The sequence below is a fragment of the Schistocerca piceifrons genome, chromosome 1 (assembly GCF_021461385.2).
Source record: "Schistocerca piceifrons isolate TAMUIC-IGC-003096 chromosome 1, iqSchPice1.1, whole genome shotgun sequence".
In the NCBI taxonomy this organism is placed as follows: domain Eukaryota; kingdom Metazoa; phylum Arthropoda; class Insecta; order Orthoptera; family Acrididae; genus Schistocerca; species Schistocerca piceifrons.
The window spans coordinates 509,106,176-509,129,956 of record NC_060138.1 but is presented as its reverse complement, the minus strand read 5'-3'; the positions used below and the strand labels follow the sequence as shown (position 1 = coordinate 509,129,956).

The window sequence follows — 23,781 nt, the reverse complement described above, 5'->3', positions numbered from 1 at the left end:
ACCTGAGGACCAAAGATTCAAAAACAATAAACCAATTCTTGGAGTACCAACTGTTAAAGTTTTTGTGGCTTTGCTTTGTGAGGCATCTATAAATGACCTTTGTGGGGCTGTTCATTGCATTACAATTTTCATAATTGGAAAATGGTCAGTAGGCAATGGTGATGAGATGTGTAAGCCGATTTCACAAGTCTAATTCCACATCTACACATAATGAGTTTTTGGCTGACGGCATAAGATTCTGTTTATGGTGAACTGTCCATCACAAAAGAATATTAAACATGGTGGTTCCACTGAGGCTTTTCACAAAAAGGCAATATTTTAGATAATGGCATTCTTTGTCTTCTCCTCCCAATTTTATCATCAACTATGCAAATGAAACACTGCAGTTTACAAAACAAATTCATCTGCACTAAACAATAACAAGATACAGCACTTGTATGTAGCACAGAAGATCCCAATATGCAAGAGTTAAGAAAATGTTCAGATTCAGATGACTGAACAACTTCTATGAATATGTTGGTCAACAATTCCAAATCAGTAGCTGCTATACTTTCCTTCTACATTTAATGCAAATGTCCAACAAAATTATTACTGAACTATCCAAGCATGTTATGCATGTATGCCATTTATGTTATTCCTAATAGTAATTTGATGTTTTGCTTCACCATTTTTAATGTGACTGTGCATGTGTTGTCACTATCAAAAGAAAATGATCTTTTTGACAGCAGCTGATGAAGCATCAGTTAATAAACTATGCTACAACTTGCCTGAGCTCATCTCTTTCAGCCATCCATTTTTGGAGTTCCTGTAAAGATTCAGGTTCATCTCTATCTTGATGATCTTCTATCAGTTGTGTCAACATTTGCAGCCAATTACATTGTTGCTTGAACTCAGGGTTATTAAGAGTTTCAATTTCATGCTGGAAATACAAGAGAACAGTGAGAGAGAAACTGAAAACCACCAAGGATGCGCAGTTCTTATATAAAATATAAGGAATGCTTTGTGTCTGAACACAGAATTGCTCTGAAATAATACTCTATGACAGTTGGAGATAGAAGTATGCAAAGGCAGCAACTGATTATGAACTCAGTAAGGGCAAATATGAAATATGGAGAGTCACATAGTTTCTTACAGGAATTCCAGATTTTGGTCCACATAAATGAGCTTCCAGAGGCTTTATAAAGAACTGTTGCAAAACTGTAATATAAGTTAATGCATCAAACATATCAGTCGAGTATGAATCATCTGCAGACAAACAATGTATGGCTCGAAACAATTAAAATAACTTCATCAATAGACATGATAGCTCATGCAATCAATGAAATACTGTGAGTAAAACTTCTTGGTATCAGCCAGATAATAAGTTAAAATGAAGATAACATTTAGATAAACTAACAAGATGCTCAGTTTGATACATCTTCTGTTTGTATGTAATCCTCTTTGTCAGTGAGGGAAATGCATTGCAGATATAATTCTGTGGCTATGTCAGCTTACAGTGCACCTTAATTATTTCACACCATTTATGGAATGTGTTTTGGCATACAACAATCATCAGATATGGTAAGAAACCAAAAAACTACAAAATAAAAAGGAAGAAAATAACTGTTACTACTAACATATAAATGGAGTGGCTCATAGCAAACTGAAGACAACTCTCAATATGTAGTTTCAAGTAAAAGCAGTGCCATCTGGGTCACAAATTAGAGATAACAAGAATAAAGAACCCACAGTAAGAAAGTAAACAAGATGGCCATTATGTGGCATCAGTCTAGTGGCTACATGTCCACTCTACAATCTTCACTTTATCAGTGGTGTGGTACAAAATAACAACATGAAATACAATACTTTGAAATTAATTCACAATGGCGAATTCCTTGAGTTAGTTGGTTAGTTATGTGTTCCATTGATCGATAGCATGAAAAACCGTTATGATGTGGAACGTGTCAAATGCACAAGAAATGTGCACAGGAAACAAGTTTTGCTTTCTTTCCTTTTTTTCTTTTTGTTTACATTATAGTGTTATACCTAAATATTTCTATTATCTATCCCATTCCCTTAAATGACACAAAATGCATATATTATATCTCCAGATTTATTTACTCATATTCAAGAATTCACCTACTGTATAGAAGGAGTTGTCAAGGAGGTATGATTTCAGTTTGTTTTTGAAACTATTACTGCTGTCTATCAGACATTTTATTTCATCTGGTAATTTATCAAAAAGTTTTATAGCAGCATATTTTACCCCTTTCTGTGCCAAGCATAGGTTAAGAAAAGGATAGTGTAGGTCTTTCTTTTTTCTGGTATTGTAATCATGAATGTCGCTGTTGATTTTAAACTGGTCCATGTTGTTGAGAAAAAATTTCATTACTGAGTAAATGTACTGCGAAGCAGTTGTAAGAATTCCTAACCTTTTAAACAGATGCCTACAAGATGTGTGACTATGAACTCAACACATTATTCTAACTACTTTCTTTTGAGCAGTGAATACCTTTTGCCTAAGTGTTAAGTTGCCCCAGAATATTATTCCGTATGACATCAGAGAGTGGAAGTATGCAAAGTATACTAATTTCTACGTCCTCAAAATTGACAATTATTCTGATTGCAAAAGTTGCTGAACCTAGTCGCTTTAGGAGATCCAAAATATGAAATTTCCAATCAAGATTCTCAAAAACTTAGTATGTTCTACCCTGGCTACTGACTTCTTTTGATGTGTTATGTTTATTGAAGGAATTATACTTCTTGCAGCAAAAAATTGGATGTACTGTGTTTTTTCAAAGTTCAGAGCAAGCCCATTTGCTGAAAACCAATTAATAACTTTTCCAAAGACCTTATTTGTATCATTTTCTATCGGACTTTCTTTTACTGGATTAATAATTATGCTTGTATCATCAGCAAACAGTGTCAATTCAGCATCTTGTTTCACATAAGAAGGGAGGTCATTCACACATATCAAGAACAGGAGGTGACCCATGATTGAACCTTGTGGTACACTTAATGTAATTTTGCCCCAGTTAGATAAAGTGGCAAACTCCTTTGAACCACTTGAAGCACATAAAGAGACTTTTTACTTCCTGTCTTGTAGATATGACTTAAACCACTCATATGCTGTTCCATTTATACCACAGAATTGTAATTTCTCTAACATAATGTCATGGTTCACACAGTCAAATGCTTTGGATAAGTTACAGAATATTCCTACTGGTGACATTTTACTATTTAAAGACTCTATTATGTGGACAGTGAAATTGTATATTGCTGTCTCATTGGAACAGCATTTCTGATATCCGAACTGTGATTTACTAAGTATTCCATTACTGTTGAGGTGGCTAACCAATCTCGAGTACATTACTTTCTCAATGATTTTTGAAAATGCTGTAAGCAAGGATACTGGCCAGTAATTATTGACATCTGTGGTTTCCCCCTTTTTGTGGAGAGGCCTGACAATGGCATATTTTAACCTGCCTGGAAAAATACCCTGAGTCAGTGATGCATTACATATGTGACTCAAAACATCAGCTGTAATCACTCCACATTGTTTTAATAACTTGTTAGAGATGTCATCCACTCCAACAGAACATTTATTTTTCAAAGATTTAATAATTTTCCTCATTTCACAAGAGGTTGTTAGATGAAACTTAATGTGACTAAAATTTTTCAAAACTGTCTCTTACATGTACTGCCTGGCTATTTCTTTTGAACTATTCTCACCTATTTTTTCTCCTACACTTAAGAAGTGATTGTTAAATACATTGGTTACCTGTGTACTGTTGGTTAAGATGGTCTCATTCTCTTTAACAGTAATACTACTTACCCCAGTGGTTACTACCGAGTGATGTGGCACAGTGGTTAGCACACTGGACTCGCATTCGGGAGGATGACAGTTCTATCCCGCGTCCGGCCATCCTGATTTAGGTTTTCCGTGATTTCCCCAAATCGCTCCAGGCAAATGCCAGGATGGTTCCTTTGAAAGGGCATGGCTGACTTCCTTCCCCATCCTTCCCAAATCCAATGAGACTGATGACCTCGCTGTTTGGTCTCTTCTCCCAAAGTACCCAACCCAACCCAGTGGTTACTTTTCCTGTCTCCCTTCTAACAACATTCCATATTGATTTGATTTTATTGCTGGAGTTGTTAATTTCTTCTCTAACATACATATTTCTTGATATCCTTACAACTTTTCTCGGTATGTTACAATAATTTTTATAGTGTAAAACTACTTATGGATCTTTACTAGTTCTTGCTGTCACATACAGTTTTCTTTTTCTTTCTGAAGACACTTTAATACCTGTAGTAATCCAAGGTTTCTTTGAAAAGTTTGTGGTGTTACATTTAGTGATTTTCTTTGGAAAACAATGTTCAAAAAGGGATATAAATTTATCAAGAAATATGCGGCACTTATCATTAGCATTTGGCTCATTATATACATCTTCGCAGTTTACATTTCCTAAACTTTCACTGAAGTGATCTATAGATACCGGGTTGAGCACCCTCACACTTTTGCTTAATGGTTTCTGAAGTGTACACTCTGTCAGGTTTTGTAAGTTAATCAGCTGTGCATCATGGTCGGATAATCCATTTACCACAGGGAAAGCATGTGCTTGTTCTACATCCTGTACAGATACATTATCTACAGTACTAATGTCCTGCTGGCCAGAATGGCCGAGCGGTTCTAGGCGATACAGTCTGGAACCGCGTGACCGCTACGGTCGCAAGTTCAAAACCTGCCTTGGGCATGGATGTGTGTGATGTCCTTAGGTTTAAGTAGTCCTAAGTTCTAGGGGACTGATGACCACAGCAGTTAAGTCCCATAGTGCTCAGAGCCATTTGAACCATTTTTACTAATGTCCTGAGCTATACGTGTAGGGAAACTGATCACTGATTCTAAGTGATATGTTGTTGACAACACTTCTAGTTCATTTTTCCTATCAGAATTGCTTAGAAAGTTAACATTGAAATCACCACTGATTAATAACTTCTTTTTGTCTGACAGACAGCATAACAGGGAGTCAAACTTTTTTATGAATAGCTCCCAATCTCCTAGTGGAGACCTGTACACTGTTGCTAATATCAACACAACATTATCTAGCTGAAGTTCACATGCACAAACCTCAAAGTGCTGATCAACACAGAATTTGCTTAATTCTAAATGATTAATGGAAAATCTCATATAAAGATGTAAAACAAATACTAACAAAGAGATAGAGGGGCTGGCCGGTACTTACCTCAGCTCAGTACAGCCGATAGATACACAAAAAACAGAATCGAAAATTTATGTTCCTAGCTTTCGGAACAAATGTTCCTTCATCAGGAAGGAGAGAGGGGAAAGAAAGGGAAGAAGGGAAAGTGGATTCAGTTACTCACAACCCAGGTTATGAAGCAACAGGGAAAGGAAAACAGGGAGGGTAGCAAGGATGGAGGCATGGTTGTCAGAGGGAAGCCAAAGATATTCTACTGTTATGTACTGTGCCAGCTTCAAACCAAAGAGGATGCGTACAGAAGTAAAGAGGTACACAGTATAAAGATAAACACAACTATGTAGGATGAAAATGTGTGTGAATGGCTAAGAGGAAAGGGAAAGAGGAGAAGACTGAAGAGTAAATGGGAGTGAGGTTGTTTAACGTAGGTTCAGTCCAGGGGGATGGCGGGATAAAGGATGTGTTGGAGTGCAAGTTCCCATCTCCGCAGTTCAGAGGGACTGGTGTTGGGTGGGAGAAGCCAAATGGCACATACGGCGTAGCAGGTTCCTAGGTCCCTAGAATTATGCTGGAGGGCATGCTCCGCTACTGGGTATTGGACATCTCCTAGGCGGACAGTTTGTCTGTGTCTGTTCATGCGCTCAGCCAGTTTAGTTGTTGTCATACCGATGTAAAAGGCTGTGCAGTGCAGGCATGTCAGCTGATAAATGACATGTGTAGTTTCACACATGGCCCTGCCTTGAATTGTGTATGTTTTACCAGTAGCGGGGCTGGAGTAGGTGGTTGTGGGGGGATGCATGGGGCAGGTTTTGCAGCGGGGTCGGTTACAGGGGTAGGAACCGCTGGGCAGAGAAGGTGGTCTGGGAATATTGTAGGGTTTGACAAGGATGTTACGGAGGTTAGGGGGGCGACGAAAGCCAACTCGGGTGGTGTGGGGAGAATTTTGTCAAGGGATGATCTCATTTCAGGGGTTGACTTGAGAAAGTCATATCCTGGCGGAGTAATTTGTTGATGTATTCGAGGCCAGGATAATATTGGGTGACAAGGGGGATGCTTCTGTGTGGTCTGGGGGTAGGAACATTGTTGTTGGATGGGGAGGAATGTATTGCTCGGGAGATCTGTTTGTGGACAAGGTCTGCAGGATAGTTGCGGGAGAGGAAAGCACTGGTCAGGTTATTGATGTAATTGTTGAGGGATTCGTCACTGGAGCAGATATGTTTGCCACAAATACCTAGGCTGTAGGGAAGGGAGCATTTGATGTGGAATGGATGGCAGCTATCAAAGTGAAGGTACTGTTGTTTGTTTGTGGGTTTGATATGGACAGAGGTGTGGATGTGAGCTTCAACAAGATGAAGGTCAACATCCAGGAAGGTGGCTTGGGTTTTGGAGAAGGACCAGGTGAAATTCAGATTCGAAAAAGAATTGAGGTTATGGAGGAAATTAAGGAGTGTTTCTTCACCATGAGTGCAGACCACAAAGATGTCATCTATAAACCTATACCAGGACAGGGGAAGCAGCTGTTGGGTCTTTAGGAAAGCCTCCTCCATGCGGCCCATGAAGAGGTTGGCATAGGACGGAGCCATCCTGGTTTGCATGGCCATTCCCCTGATTTGTTTGTAGGTCTGGCCTTCAAAAGTGAAGTAATTATGGGTGAGGATGAAGTTGGTAAGTGTGATAAGGGACAAGGTTTTTGGAAGATCTTCGGGTGGGCGTTCGGAGAGGTAGTGCTCAAGGGCAGAGAGACCATGGGTATGTGGGATGTTTGTGTAAAGGGGTGTAGCATCTATGGTGACAAGAAAGGTTTCAGGTGGGAGAGGAGTGGGAATGGATTTGAGGCATTCTAGGAAATGGTTTGTGTCTTTGATGTAGGATGGGAGTCTACGGGTGATAGGTTGGAGGTGTTGGTCTACCAGAGCTGAGATACGTTCTGTTGGGGCTTTGAAGCCTGCTACAATGGGACGGCCAGGATGGTTCTCTTTGTGGATTTTGGGTAATAGGTAGAAGGTAGGGGTACGTGGCTCAGTTGGAGTGAGTAAGTCTATGGAAGCCGTTGTGAGGCCTTGTGAGGGACCTTGGATTTTTAGGATTTTCTGCAGCTCAGTCTGGATGGAGGGAATGGGATCCTGGGTAACAGCTTTGTAGGTTGAGGTGTCGGAGAGATGATGCAGTCCTTCTGCCACATACTCCACACGGTCAAGTACCACAGTTGTGGAGCCTTTATCTGCCGGGAGGATGACAATAGAGCGGTCTGTTTTCAGCTCCTTAATGGCACAGGATTCAGCTGGGGTGATGTTGGGGGTTGTCAGGATGTTCTTCAAGAAGGACTGGGAGGCAACACTGGATGTGAGGAATTCCTGAAATGTCTGCAAGGGATGGTTTTGGGGGAGGGGAGGAGGATCCCTTTGAGAAGGCGGTCAGAACTGTTCTAGACAGGGTTCAACACTGGGTCTAGTATTTGGGGGCTGTGTTTGGGTAGTGAAGTGATATTTCCAGTTGAGGTTTTGGGTGAATGAAAGGAGATCTTTAACCAGGGCAGTATGGTTGAATTTAGGCGTGGGGCTAAAGGTTAAGCCTTTTGATAGAACAGATGTCTCTGGAGGAGAGAGGGATCTGGAAGAGAGGTTCAGAACTGAATTGGGACTGGTGATATGTGGCATTTGACTGTGGTTATAGTTGAGATTTGGTCTGTGTGGGGTATGTGCTGGGATGGGGAGATTGAGTAGGGTGGCTAGGCTAGGTTTGTTGGCTATGAGGGGGGTTTGTTGAAGGTTCTGTTGTGGTTCACACATCTTTTCATCCTACATAGTTGTGTTTATCTTTATACTATATACATCTTTACTTCTGTATGCATCCTCTTTGGTTTGAAGCTGGCACAGTACTTAACAGTAGAATATCTTTGGCTTCCCTCTGACAACCATGCCTCCATCCTTGCTACCCTCCCTGTTTTCCTTTCCCTGTTGCTTCATAACCTGGGTTGTGAGTAACTGAATCCACTTTCCCTTCTTCCCTTTCTTTCCCCCCTCTCCTCCCTGATGAAGGAACATTTGTTCCGAAAGCTAGGAACATAAATTTTCGGTTCTGTTTTTTGTGTATCTATCGGCTGTACTGAGCTGAGTTAATTTGCTTAATTGAACAGTTCTGTATATATACCCTTGTTTTATGAAAATGGCAACTCCTTTATCCATACTAGATCTACAAGTGTAAGATGCTAAATCAGCTGTATTAGGTACAGATCTACTACCCAATCTATACCTAACACAACTGACATCAAGGAAAAGTATTTCGTACGTCTGTAGATCTCAACAGTGTCTGTTCTTTCAGACATGATTGTACGAAATACAATTTTCAAAAAAAACATTAAAATAGTTCTGTCTATATCTTTACACAACCTAAAATAACACATTATTGACAACTGTATTGTATACTGATGAATAAAAGAAATGAAGACATGAAACTTAGACTTATTCACTTATAACACCTTTTGTGATTATAATCAAGATTAGGTCTAGTTCTTTGCTGATCTCATATTCAACAAGTGGAACTTTTAGGCTCCTGAGGACTGTATATATGAAACACTCCTAATAATGTTTTCTTGAAGAACATGAATCAGTGTTTATAATTACATCTGTATTAGAAGGCATTCTGGAAACACTTATTTTACCATTCCCATTTCTTTGTCTGCCAACTACATATTGGTAAGGTTCACAACTCCATCTGAGAAATAATGCACTAGTCTAGTGACTCCATGTGCATTCTATGCAAGTATTTTCTTTATTAATAATAACAACTGTTTACTTGATGACAAGGGCAATATTCACTTTCACTCCCTGTTGTCTTTTGGATTCATGTTCTGGAGCAAACAACTAAAGTAAATAAAATATTTATTCAAAGCAAGAAATACAAAAATCACATGAAGTCTATAAACACAAATCTAAAGAAGTCTTTTCAAATAATTTGTAGACTTATGTACTGTAATTCTTTAACACATCAACTGACATGAGACTGCCGTGGACACAGCAGAGCCCCATGTCTGATGCCTTTGGTCACCTGAAGGCCACAAACTATACTCTGTTTAGTACAGTATATCTTCAGATGGTGCGGTGATCTTGGATTGGAGAGGTATTATCAGTTTAGTCTTGGTTGCAATTGTGTTTTTACAGCTGCTACAGTTTTCTTGGACTCCAGTGCCAGTACCAATACAATGGTTGTGATCATCATTGATATTGTTATTAATTGTGTCCACAAATTCATATTCTTTGGTAGAAAACTCTGATAATGCTGAATCACTGACATCAAAATCACATTCTTCCAATATTCTCAGTGATTCTTTCTCAATGAAACCAGTCATTTACAGTGTTGTGCCATCCAATCCCACAGGATGACAGCAGGGGATCCATTTTACCTATAACCATTTATGCTTGTTTTATATGATAAAGCAAAACTCAATGTTCATACCAAAATTAGCTGTCATCTTTACAATGGAAATAGAGTGACAATGAAATTTTGTAAGAATTAGCATAGAAAATTCTGTTCATAGTATAGCTGGAAAAAAACAAAGTTCAAAACATTCAACAAGATGATGTACCTAATTTCCTGTACACCACCACCAGTCAATCAAAAACTACAAATTAATGCATGCATCATATAGAGGACTAAACCCTGAGGAGCCTGTGGCTACTGTGGGCAGACAGTGTCAGGTGTGGCACTTTGCCGTCTCTACCAGTGGCCTTGTGGCAGTTGACATGTTAATGGCCACTGTGATTAATAGTTAGAATCAGCTGCAAGTGAACTGCTATTTCTACAACTGTAGATACAATCACAACATTCAACTACAATTTTTGAATTTTATTATGATAAATTGTCATAATTTTTACCTATTTGAATGTAAACATTCTGTGCTTGTTGTTTAGATGTTTTGTGAAAAGAACATAAATTTACAATTAAAATGAAGCCAGCAGAATTTATGTACAACAGAAGGAAAAGCACTTACAATTATTATCACTCAGGGACATGTCAGACTACATTCATGCTTAGTTAGTCTGTAACATGAGACAATCCTCTTGTCTATAGTGGAAATGAAGCCAATATTTCAGCTCACAGACTTCTATTGAACAAAAAAACTAGTACTGGAGTGAAGAATAGAATTTTTGAGGTACCTGCATCTATGTCCAGGCAGAGTATGGCTGCCTGGTACACGATGCTTGCATAATGAGTATAAACACCTAGGGGCACTAAGCAAGCTAGGAGAAGGTGCCACAGACTGTGCAATAGAGTCTGTCAGGAACACCTGATTCAGCACCATGATTTCACTGCAAAGGAGGCATAACAATATTCTGTTAACTGGGCAATATGGAATAACTACTGCTAAAGACTACTCAGGAATGTCTTTCAGTCTTGCATAAAAGAATACTCTGAAGCTCTGAAACTAAACATTAACCTAGCAGAGAACACTGACAGGTTCAAAAAACTGGAGCATATTCAGCCACCTACATGGAGGAATCATGTCATTGACCACTTTTTAACCCTCCTCTTCTTTCCACTCACTGCTCAGAGTCTGGTCTTTCCATCTACATCACTGATATCAACAGAAGGCTAGCTCTGTTAGCTACAGGAAGACTTGTTGACAAACAATGAACTGCTGTCGACTGATGCCTTTTTAGAGTCTATTTCTACAAGTCTGCAGCCATCTCTCTCTCTCTCTCTCTCTCTGTGTGTGTGTGTGTGTGTGATATATATATATATATATATATATATATATATATAGAGAGAGAGAGAGAGAGAGAGAGAGAGAGAGAGAGAGAGAGAGAGAGAGAGCAGGGGGGGGGGGGGGGGCGGGCAGGAACTTCTATTCTGGGCGCTGCCATCCTGCCAATCACAGCCATGACTGACTGAAGATGAAGACCAAGCAGATCTTCCACATATAAAGAACTAATCTATACAATTGCAAGCTGTTCACCTTGGGAGCAGGATGCCTGGTGCCATCACTCCTTGGCAGTGTGTGTATCACCTTATCAGCTAATGCTGGGACCACCCCTTGGGCTGACGTCTGTGTAGCTGGTAGGACTTCTTCCTTCTCGTCATCATGACAATTGCCATAAGGGGTTTCTCGCCATTATGACAACTACCATTAGGGGCCTGCAGATCCTAAGTGCAACTATTCTCAATGAGAGCACTAAGGCTTCATTGGCTGTCCACAGTCATGCTAAGCTGCGGAGACACGCCAGCCACTGCTCCACCCAGCATTAGGCCAAGGAACTAACTGCAGACAGCACCAGAGACTATGACTGCAGATTCCATCATGGGCTCTGACAAGACACCTAGAGCATTCTTGCTGCAAGGGTCCTACCAGGCCAAGCTGAGAAGGAGACTGAATCACTGTAAAAATCTCAGCAATAAATGGATATTAATTTAATGCTGTCTCTTTGACACCTTGGAAGTATCACAGGTCCTCACCAATGTCTTTCCACTTGACCATCCTGAACCCTCGTCAGGGGTCACATCCAGTCAACCCCTAAGCTACAATTGGTTATGCCAGTTACGCTACAATTGGTTATGCCAGTTAAGTGCATAAAATGAATGAAATTTTATCCAACATTGTTCTTTCATTTTGAGGTATGATTACTTTGTTGTATATAGGATATATGTCCAGTAATTGGCAATGCATATAGGTTTCAGACGTAGCATGAGATCTCTTGGTTTACAAATCTCATTACCAATGTGGATTCATTTCAGAAGCAGTGTGATAGTACAATGGTGGAGAAAGAGAAGCACAAGATTTGTTTGATACTGTTGTCTTCAAAAGTGGCATCAACAACTTCAAGTTGGAAAGACAGCTGAAACAAGGCCCAATAGTCTCCAGGTACTATTATAAATCACTATGAACTGCTCAGTGGCCATTTTTGTCACTAATATAGGAATACGTCCTTTCTGTCGCAGCATCATTGTATTCAGTGAATAGACACCAAATCTGAACCTGACTTCTTGGATGTAACTGGAATTGTTCCTTAGATTTAAGTGTAGTAAAATTAAATGGCAACAGCTTCATACCCAAGACAATTACAGCAGAGTGTTTCCTTATAGTTTTAACTCTTTATCATACACAAAGACCACATGACAAACAATCTGAAACAAAAGGAGTGCAACAAGTCATACTGAGATGTACTGTTTACTGACAACAGAAACTTTAACTGAAATTATACAAACAGGCGTTAGCATAACTGACTCCAAATTTATACTGTGAAAATTTTGCTCATAAAAAATTTGAAATATTTAGAAAAAACACATTCAGGGTGAACCAGAACTCCAACAATAATTTTTCATGGGTGATAGTATGGGCCAAAACAAGAAAAAACGTTTAGTAAACACAGACTCTAAAATGCATATCTTAAGAGCTATGAGCACTTATTCACCTTCACTACTTTGAAAAACATCTGTTCTACTGAACAAGTGGTCATAGATCTTAAGGTATAAATTTAGAGCCATGTTTACCAGACCTGTTTTTCTTGTTTTAGTTCATACTATCATGTCTGAAAGTTTATCGGTGGAGTTTTGGTTCACTCTGTACATACAAACTTCACTGAGTTAGAAGTTATTTGCTCTTTCACAAAATTCTGTCATTAGTCAGTAAATACTGAATAATAAGCAGCTTTAATGTATTTTGGAGCTAATACTCCATATTCAGATTCCAGAATTTTTAATTGGTGAACTCAAAATCATTACACGAAATTATTCAACCCTGTACAGCAGGAATGGGCAACTGTTTTGGCTCAGGGGCCCTTTGTGGAAGTGAAGCTTAGTGGAGGGCCACAACTTTTAAAATGATTGCATTCAGTAGTTAACTTGGCATTTCAACAAAGGTATAAAGTGTACCACAAATATCAATAAAAGTAAATAAAATAAAACAGTGGCAGTCTTATTCAGTTTATTTTTGTGCTAATTTCATACAACCTACATCTGCATGTACATTGACTTTTATAATCAGTTTAATGAGACAAATTTACTGTAATGCCCCTTTCTAAAAAAAAAAAAAATTGAAATCATGAGTGATATTGCTTGTTGGATTCTCATCACAGCCTGTAAGTTAATGTCTCTCAAAGAACATCTATATTTACTCTTGTTGGTCTCCAAGTAAGAAAAACTTTGCTCACAAATACACACATCACAAAAAGTTTTGCATCACCACAGTTCCCAGAACTCCTGAAGACAAACGTTGACTGTGGTTATTGTATCACAGATACAGTCCCTTTGACTGTTCAGAGATGTCACTGAACCCACCCAAAGATGTAAACAACCATGCATGAGCAGTGCCTATTAGACATCATCCGACAACCGATCAGTTCCAGTCATTCCATTAGGTAGGAGGTACACAGATCATGTTGTCTGTAGTTCAGCCATGCCTAGATGGTCAATACTACAGTTCAATCATGTGTGCATTTTTACTTTGTGCCAGGAAGGTCTCTCAATAAGGGAAGTGTCCAGGCATCATGGAGTGAACCAAAGCGATGTTGTTCAGACATGGAGGACACACAGAAAGACAGGAACTGTCGATGACATGCATTGCTCAGGCTGCCCAAGGGCTACTACTGCAGTGGATGACTGTTACCTATAGATTATGGCTCAGGGGAACCCTGACAGCAATGCCACCATGTTGAATAATGCTTTTCGTGCAACCAGAGGACGTCCTGTTATGACTCAAACTGTGCGAGATCCATTTTTGCAACCACGACACCATGCAGCATGGTACAGATTGGCCCAAACACATGCCAAATGGACCACTCAGGACTGGAATCACGTTCTCTTCACTGGTGAGTGTCGCATATTCCTTCACCCAGACACTCATCAGAGACATGTTTGGAAGCAACCCGGTCAGGCTGAACTCCTTAGACACACTGTCCAGTGAGTGCGCAAGATGGAGGTTCCCTGCTGTTTTGGGGTGGAATTATGTGGTGCCGATGTATGCAGCTGGCTGTCACGGAAGGCGCCATAACGGCTGTACGATACTTGAATGCCATCCTCCAACCGATAGTGCAACCATATCGGTAGCATATTGGTGAGGCATTTGTCTTCATGGACGACAATTCGCGCCCCCATCGTGCACATCTTGTAAATGACTTCCTTCAGGATAATGACATCGCTCTGCGAGAGTGGCCAGCATGTCCTCCAGACATGAACCCTTTCAAACATGCCTGGGATAGACTGACAACAGCTGTTTATGGATGACGTGACCCACCAATCACTCTGAGGAATCTATGCCAAATCGCCATTGAGGAGTAGGACAGTGTGGACCAGCAGTGCCTTGATGAACTTGTGGATAGTATGCCATGACAAATAAAGGCATCCATCAATGCAAGAGGACATGCTACAGGGTTTTAGAGGTTGTGGTGCATACAGCAATCTGGACCACTACCTCTGAAGGTCTCGCTGTATAATGGTACAACATGCAATGTTTGGTTTTCAAGAGCAATAAAAACAGTGGAAATGATGTTTATGTTGATCTCTATTCCAGTTTTCTGATCAGGTTCCAAACTCTTGGAACCAACGTGATGCAAAACTTTTTTTGATGTGTGTATAAGTAGACCCGAATAGAAGGAACATTTTCCAAGTAATTTCTATCACATATGGAATTTTTTCATCAAACAAAGTTTTTAAAAAGGCTCAGAATTAAATACTTCTTTCACAAAGTGACCTGATTGCATGTCAGTAGTTTCAAGTTGCACCTCTTTAGGTGCTCTGCCAGTATAGCAGTGATGGATTAAGAGAGAGAACTGGCCTGAGGCTCAGTTTTCTTAAAGTCCTGAAGCCTCAAAACTCTGCAAATGATCCCTCATCTTAGCAGAAGTACTTTCAGGCACTTCATTTTTTCTTAACACAGGAAAATGTCAATAATTATCTTTATTGCTTTGCCTTACAAACTGATCAAGTTTTGCTTTGAAAGATTTTACGCATTTCATGGGCAAACAACTTCTTTCTGTGCAATGTCACACTCATTTCATTCAGTTTCTCAAACAAATCAGGTGCAGACACAAATTCATATCTCCATTCTCACACCATATTTTTGTAACACAATCATGAGATATCTCCTTCATTCCCAGAAATAAAGAGGATTTTATTTTGCAATGCCCATACTTTTCAACAGTTTTCCCAGACTCAGCCACCTCACACTGTTGTGGCAAATTATGTTTTCTTGCTATGTCTCCACAGTCTCAAGAAAAGTATTGCTAGAAGCTGTGCAGACTATAATTTGACTTTTAGAACCTGCATGTACTTGATACGACAGAACCAGGCTACACAAAACTCCCTCAAACAATTAACAGTAGTTTTATTGATCACAGCTACAAGAGGCAGCAAAAAACACGTCTTGTTCAATCATTCTGAGCTTGCGATTCAAAATCATAACATGCAGGGAACAGATTATCAATTATCTCACAACTATGCACAAACTAATTACCTGCATGGAAGATACAAAATATACAAAAAGCATAATCAAAGTATAACAAAACAAAAACACACACACCCAAAACACAGTGCCTCTGGTGTCTGGTGCGAAATATTTGATGGTGTGTTGTTTGTAAACACACACACACACACACACACACACACACACACACGGTCACATGGTATTTGTAATGTGCGACACAATACTATGTAACTGCATTATGGTGAAAGCCAAGTGTTATTCAAATGAGCGGTCTGGAAAGTGGACGCAGCAACCAGATCTTGAGGTACACGTTAGCAAGTTAATATGATGTGTGAACAGGCATTCAAGTCTTGATGCACAAAGGTGGTAGCTGTACTGTGTCTGTGAAGCTGGTGTGGACACATTCAGGCCATGTGCTCTTGCAATCAACGTAAGAATTTCTGTTGATCCTCCCTTGGTTATGATGGAGCGTTTGTTTCCATGAATTCTCCTGGAAGCCTCAACATCTTGCCATACACCAGTTATGCCAAAGAAGTGTCTAGATCTGGTTTGAAAGTTTTTCTGAGGCTGAGTAATACCATGGGAAGGGCCTTGGTCCATTCTGAATTGTGGCACATCAGTGCTGTCTGATGTTAGTGGTGCCATTTCTCAATCATCCTATTACTGACCCCATGGCAGCATGTTGTTTTATGATGAGCTGTGCTACAAAACTTCATGATTTGGTCAAACAGGTTGGATTCAATTTGTCATCCTCTGTCTGTTATGACGTGTAGTGGACAGCCCAAGCACAACAGCCAATACGGCCTGAAAATGAAAGCCAGGCTTTCTGCTGTAATGTTGTCCACCGGTGCAACTTCCAGCCAGCAGGTGTAACAACTTAATTGTAAGTGTGTAGCACTTGCTGTCAGATAATGGCAATGGACTGATGACATCAATGTGTAGCATACTGAAGATATCCCCACTGTGAGCAATAGATAGGAACGGCCATGGTTTTGATGTAGTTATGTCACGGTGTAGCTTGACATAATTGCCTGGAATTTGGAAAAGTTGGACATTCAGACAATCAATCAACCATCACTTTGTCAATGCCAGAGATGTGCCAGACATCATGCTGAACCATGAGATGAACATTAGCTGATTGTGTTGCCTAGGCGGAAGATTCGTATTGTTCTGGCAAAAAGCATACAATACCAGTTTGTGGTCATTGTAGATAATGAAGTCTCTAGCTTCTAGGTAATGCCTGAGTATTTGACAAACTCATAAATAGCCAGAAGTTCTCTGTCATATGTGCTCCACAGATTTTGTGAGGGTGATAATTTGTGCAAGAAGAACGCGAATGGTTGCCATGCGTCACTACACCGTCAATGCAATACTGCATGAGTCACCATCTGGCTAGTGTCAATTACTGGTGCCAAGGTGCAGTAGGCTCAGGATGAGGCAGTAGTTTGGTGTCTGTGAACCTCTTTTTGGTTACTTCAAGCACCACACATATACATAGTTCATGGTATAGCCAAGTTACTCTTGTTCTTCTGGCCAGTGAGCACTGCCATTAACAGCTCCTGTAATTCAGCAGGCTGTGGCAAGTGACAGCAATAAAAATTTACCATGCTGATAAACCACAGTGTTCCAGCAACTTAAATACTTCTGTTAAATGATGCTGATGTTGCTCTGCCAATGATTGAAAAAACAAAAGAAAAAGTTAGGCCCTGTAGCGCTGAGTCAATGAAGCAATGCCATGTTTGAGCAGTGTTCTCGAGTCCAAAAGTCATAAATTTGCTCTCAAATGCGCCAAAAGGAGTGATGATTGCTGTCTTAAGAACTAGCTCCATACTTAACAATCACATACAACCGTTCGCTCGACAAAAGATCCATACCCAAAGACTGGAAAGTTGCACAGGTCACACCAATATTCAAGAAAGGTAGTATGAGTAATCCACTAAATTACAGGCCCATATCATTAAAGTCGATATGTAGCAGGATTTTAGAACATATGTTGTGTTTGAACATTATTAATTACTTCGAAGAAAACAGTCTATTGACACACAGTCAACATGGGTTTAGAAACATCATTCCTGTGAAACACAACTAGCTCTTTATTCACGTGAAGTGTTGAGTGCTATTGACAAGGGATTTCAGATCAATTCCATATCTCAGGATTTCTGGAAGGCTTTTGACACTGTACCACACAAGTAGCTCATCTTGAAATTGCGTGCTTATGGAATATTGTCTTAGGTATGTGACTGGATTTGTGATTTCCTGCCAGAGAGGTCACAGTTCATAGTAACTGATGGAAAGTCATCGAGTAAAACAGAAGTGATTTCTGGCGTTCCCCAAGGTTCTGTTCCTTATCTATATAAATAATTTGGGAGACAATCTGAGCAGCCATCTTCGGTTGTTTGCAGATGATGCTGTCATTTATTGACTAATAAAGTCATCAGAAGATCAAAACAAACTGAAAAACGATTTACAAAAAATATCTGAATTGTGCGAAAAGTGGTAGTTGACCCTGAATAACGAAAAGTTTAAGGTCATCCACATGAGTGCTAAAAGAAACTCGTTAAACTTTGGTTACACGATAAATCAGTCTAACCTAAAAGCCGTAAATTCAACTAAATACCTAGGTATTACAATTATGAACAACTTAAATTGGAAGGAACATACAGAAAATGTTGTGGGGAAGGCTAACCAAAGACTGCGTTTTATTGGCAGGACACTTAGAAAATGTAACAGACCTACTAAGGAGACTTCTACACTACGCTTGTCCGTCCTCTTTTAGAATACTGCTGCGCGGTGTGGGATCCTTACCAGATAGGACTGACAGAGTATACCAAAAAAGTTCAAAGAAAGGCAGCACATTTTGTATTATCGTGAAATATGAGAGAGAGTGTCACAGAAATGATACAGGATTTGGGGTTGGAAATCGTTGAAAGAAAGGCGTTTTTCATTGCGATGGAATCTTCTCACAAAATTCCAATCACCAACTTTCTCCTCTGAATGCAAAATTATTTTGTTGACACCAACCTCCATAGGGAGGAATGATCACCATGATAAAATAAGGGAAATCAGAGCTCATATGGAAAGATATAGGTGTTCATTCTTTCTGCGTGCTAAGCGAGATTGGGATGATAGAGAATTGTGAAGGTCTGCCAGGCAATTAAATGTGATTTTCAGAGTATCCATGTAGATGTGGATGTAGATGCCCCTATGTGCTCACAGGCAGTATGGCCCACAGAATGCTAAAGCAAGACTCTATCCACCTTTTTTTCCCTGAGTGAGCATATTGTTCACAAGTATGTACGCAACTTAATATTCCTATCTGAACATTACTTCTTGTCACTGACATATTTTGTGACAAAATATTAGAAACAAATACTTTTCATTTCTGCTCTTTCACTAGAGATTTTTTCCATGAAGTGTATTACACTATTGGATTTACTTTTCTGCAGTCCCTTTTATAAGGTTTGTACCACCTGCACAGAAGCTCACTTATTTGTGGGTACAGCCTCATATTTTTTGTGTAATCATGTGCTATAGAACAATGAAAATTGTAAATATTAATTCTTACAAAATAATTACCGTGAGCTCACTGATGATAGCCCCAGTACGCCATCCATGTTCAAGAGTAACATCAGCCAGGTCACTGTATGGGTGATCACCAAAATATAAAACCTGTTGTCCAAACCATCCAGTCATCTCCTGTAACTGTTTAACAGTTCCCTGAAAACAAGAGATGGACAATTAATGACAAGTGCAATGGAATATGAGAAGTCGATAACAAACAGCAGCAATCTCAGTAAGTTTTAAGTGTTTGAAACAAATAACAACTAAGCCTTTCTATGGTGATTTTCATAGAAGACTGTCAAAAACATTCACTCATAAATTATTTTATATGATCACACTAGATAGTGTTCCTACTGGATTTAATTAACATTGGATTTATCAATGACTAAATTTATTGGAATATATACTTTTCTACATAGTTCAGGTTTTGTGACCTGTTGCTGTCATATTGCCTGTTCCCTTCTGTCTCATGTTTGTTTGATGATTTTTCAGATGTATCACCAACACAAGTGGCTGGTATTATCAAAGCTTCATCCTCCACTGCTGGTGGTGGATTGGAGTCGAACTCACGGCCAGAGATTATATGCACCTGTCATGTCAATGTCTGTCAGCTTTTCCATAATCATCACCACTGTGGTTCTACTCTGGCCACCACCAACAGTCATTTGCTGCAATATGGGAATTCCATTCATCTTGAGGCTTTCCTAGCTTCAACAAGAAAGAAGAAAGCATTATGGTGAACAGATCCTACATTCCCATATTTCAGTAAATGACCATTCTAGGTAGCAAGAAGAGAAGCACAGTGGTAACAATCAGGGAAACCCCTCAGATGTTGGTGCAACAGGTACATGTAATCTCCGGCTATGAGCTCAACTCAACTCCACCAGCAGCAATGGAGGGTGAAGCTCTGAAAATGCCAGCCACTTGTGTTGGCGATACATCAGAAAAATCAGCAGACAAACATCGGCCATAGAAACCAAGACAGAATCCAACAGGCAATACATCCACATACTTTTCTGTTTGTAAGTCATGTCAGAAGTGAGTTAATTTACAGTAAGATGAAGAAAGGTCCACACTTTTCTATAAGATCAGGCACAAATTATTTATATAGTTTATGTCATTAAAAAGCACTAAAAAACTTCAGCCTACCTCACAATAGATTTTTCCTTTCTCAAGATTCAAAACACGGTCCCATACATGAATTTCATTATCTATATCATACAGTCTCAGAGGTCGTGATTCATCTGTGAAAAAGCGTGGTTTTCGTGCTTGGACGATTATAACATCAAAGAAGTCTCTCCAGTCTTGTCCAACCAACAACTCCATTCCCTTGTTACTGAAAACAAGCATATCTAATCTTTACTATTATACTGTTGCTTTCAGAACTGAACTTGGAATTTTTTCACATGAAAATGTTGCAAAAAATAAATTACCTTAGGAAAAAGCATTACTGTTTGCATTCAATGAAAAAGACAAGTCTACAGTAAACAATATTGAAATCAAATCATTGCTTGTGCTGCAGATTAAGATAAATGCTGACAACTTGCCTAAAAAATCAGAATAGTTATTACAATATCTTCTTAGAGTAAGAATCAAATGTTGCAGTGAGGTCTCCTGACCACATAAGAAAATTCCAATTGCGACTATCAAACAAGAGGACAAATTCATATGATTACTATTTTTTGAATGTAAAGGTGACAAATATATATGATTACTACTTTCCAACTGTAAAGGCCTATTTTCTGTGTTATCTGCAATGTATAAGATGTTGACAGCTCATTCTGCAACAGCCATTTAGCTCCTCTTATACCTGTATTTTCATTATAGGAGCCACTACTTACTTATTTCTACACACATCAAAAAAAGTTTTTCATCACCTCGGTTCCGAGAGTTCCGGAACCTGTACAGAAAAGTGTAATAGAGATCAACATAAACATCATTTCCACCCTTTTTATTGCTCATGAAAACCATGCATTGCATGTTGTACCACCATACAGTGAGACCTTCAGTGATGGTGGTACAGATTGCTGTACACACTGGTAACTCTAGTACCCAGTAGCACATCATCTTGCATTGATGCATGCCTGTATTCATCATGGCATACTACCCACAAATTCATCAAGGCACTGTTGGTCCAGATAGTCCCTCCCATCAATGGTGATTCAGCATAGATAGCTCAGAGTGGTTGATGAGTCACATCATCCATAAACAGCCCTTTACAATCTATGTTCAATGTCTGGAGAACATGCTGGCCACTCTAGCCGAGCAATGTTGTTATCCTGAAGGAAGTGATTTAATACATGTGCACGATGGGGGCATGAATTGTCATCCATGAAGACAAATGCCTCGCTAATATGCTGCCGATATGGTTGCATTATCAGTCAGAAGATGGCATTCATGTATCATATAGCCATTAAGGTGCCTTCCATGACAGCCAGCTGCATACGTCAGCCCCACATAATGCCACCCCAAAACAGCAGGGAACCTCCACTTTGCTGCACTCACTGGACAGTGTGTCTAAGGTGTTCAGCCTGACCGGGTTGCTTCCAAACACAACTCTGACGACTGCCTGCGTGAAGGAATATGCAACACTCACCAGTGAAGAGAACGTGATGCCAATCCTGAGCGGTCCATTCGGCATGTTTTTGGGCCAATCTGAACCGTGCTGCATGTTGTCGTTGTTGCAAAGATGGACCGCGCGATGTACATCAGGAGTGAAGTTGTGCACCATGCAGCCTATTGTGTATAGTTTGAGTCATAACAGGACATCCTGTGGCTGCATGAAAAGCATTATTCAACATGGTGGCATGGCTGTCAGGGTTCCTCCGAACCATAATCTGTAGGTAGCAGTCATCCACTGCAGTAGTAGCCCTTGGGCAGCCTAAGCGAGGCATGTCATTGGCAGTTCCCGTCTTTCTGTGTCTCCTCCATGTCTGAACAACATCGCTTTGTTTCACTCTGTGATGCCTGGACAATTCCCTTGTTGAGAGCCCTTCCTGGCACAAAGTAACAGTGCACAGACGATCAAACCACAGTATTGACCATCTAGGCATGGCTGAACTACAGACAACACTAGCCGTGTACCTCCTACCTAGTGAAATGACTGGAACTGATTGGCTGTCGGACCCCCTCTGTCTAATAGGTGCTGCTCATGTATGGTTGTTTACATCTTTGGGCAGGTTTAGTGACATCTCTGAACAGTCAAAGAGTCTGAGTCTGTGATACAATACCCACAGTCAACGTCTATCTTCAGGAGTTCTGGGAACCAGCGTGAAGCAAAACTTTTTTATGCATGTATTTAAACAGTGCAGGAGAAATTTTATGATGGGTAAGAAAGCTTTTTGTGCCTCAATTATATTGCTTACAAAATTTAATTTTAACAACTCAATCACAAACTAATACATAAATCAATTTCTTCCCAAGTCACTTAATGGTGTGAGCAAGATAAACTAAAAACTTACATAAAATCTGCTAAGTAAACTCACAGAAGAGTTACTTGTGGGAGACAAGAGTTTACTGCATTGACCATTATCACTATTACTGGAGAGTTCCTCTGTCTATTAATTTCTAGTGTTACCAGTGAAAGATGTCCCTGCCAACATTTTTATGGGCCATCTAGAGACCTTCTTAGCTTCTCAAAACACCAAACCCCTAGTCTGGTTCAGATTCATTGATGATGTTTCCATGATCTGGACTCAGGGCGAAGACACCCAACTTTCATTCCTTCACAACATTAACACCTTCACTCCCACCCGCTTCACATGGTCCTCCTCAACCCAGCATCCCACCTTCCTAGATGTTGACCTTCTCCTCTTTGATGGCACCATCCTAACCTTTGTCCACATTATAGCCACCAACCACCAACAGTACCTGCATTTTAACAGCTGTCACCCCTTTCACACCAAAAAATTCCTCACATACAGCCTGGCCAACCTGGGGGTGGAGTGTCTGCGGTACCAAGAACTCCCTTGCTCAGTATGTTGAGGGTCTCACCAAAGCTTCCACAGACAAGCACCATCCCCCAGACCTCCCATGCCATTTCCCCTCACACTCCCAATCCTCCTACCACTCCAAGAACCAGCCACAAAGGAGTGTCCTCTTCATCACGCAGCACCACCTCAGACTGGAAGAACTGAACTTCACCATTCGCCAGGGCTTTCATTACCTACCATCGTGTCCTGAAATGAGGGACATCCTACCCTAGATACTTCCACCCCTCCTAAAGTGGTGTTCCATCACCCACTCAACCTCCACATGCCAGTCCTTCCCTATGTGTCCGCAACTTGTGGTCTAGCAGCTAGTGTTGCTACCTCTGGATTACGGGGTCCTGGGTTCAATTCCTGGTTGCGTTCAGGATTTTCTCTGCCCAGGAACTGGGTATTGTCGTCATCCTCATCCTCCTCCTCCTCCTCCTCCTAATCATCATCATCATCATCATCATCATCATCATTCGTGACAGTGGCTGGATTTGGCTGTGTAAAAATTGGCCTGTGTAAAAATTGGGACTTTGTACGGATGCTGATGACCACACAGTTGAGAGCCACACAAACCAAACATCATCATCCTTCCCTATGCAGCTCCCAATCACAACCGATAGCCACATGG

The 23,781-nt window shown here is 40.2% G+C and overlaps 1 protein-coding gene across 2 annotated transcripts in view; it reads right to left on the bottom strand.

The window, feature by feature from the left end:
- LOC124796599 (5'-nucleotidase domain-containing protein 3) overlaps positions 1-23,781 on the bottom strand; it is a 134,520-nt gene that overhangs the window by 53,075 nt on the left and 57,664 nt on the right. For both annotated transcript variants that reach the window (XM_047260709.1, XM_047260710.1), the window contains exons 6-8: positions 20,326-20,512; positions 19,192-19,332; positions 768-919 (exon numbers count right to left, since the gene is read on the bottom strand). In XM_047260709.1, coding sequence (XP_047116665.1) covers positions 768-919; positions 19,192-19,332; positions 20,326-20,512 — 480 coding nt within the window. The remainder of the gene's footprint in view (positions 1-767; positions 920-19,191; positions 19,333-20,325; positions 20,513-23,781) is intronic.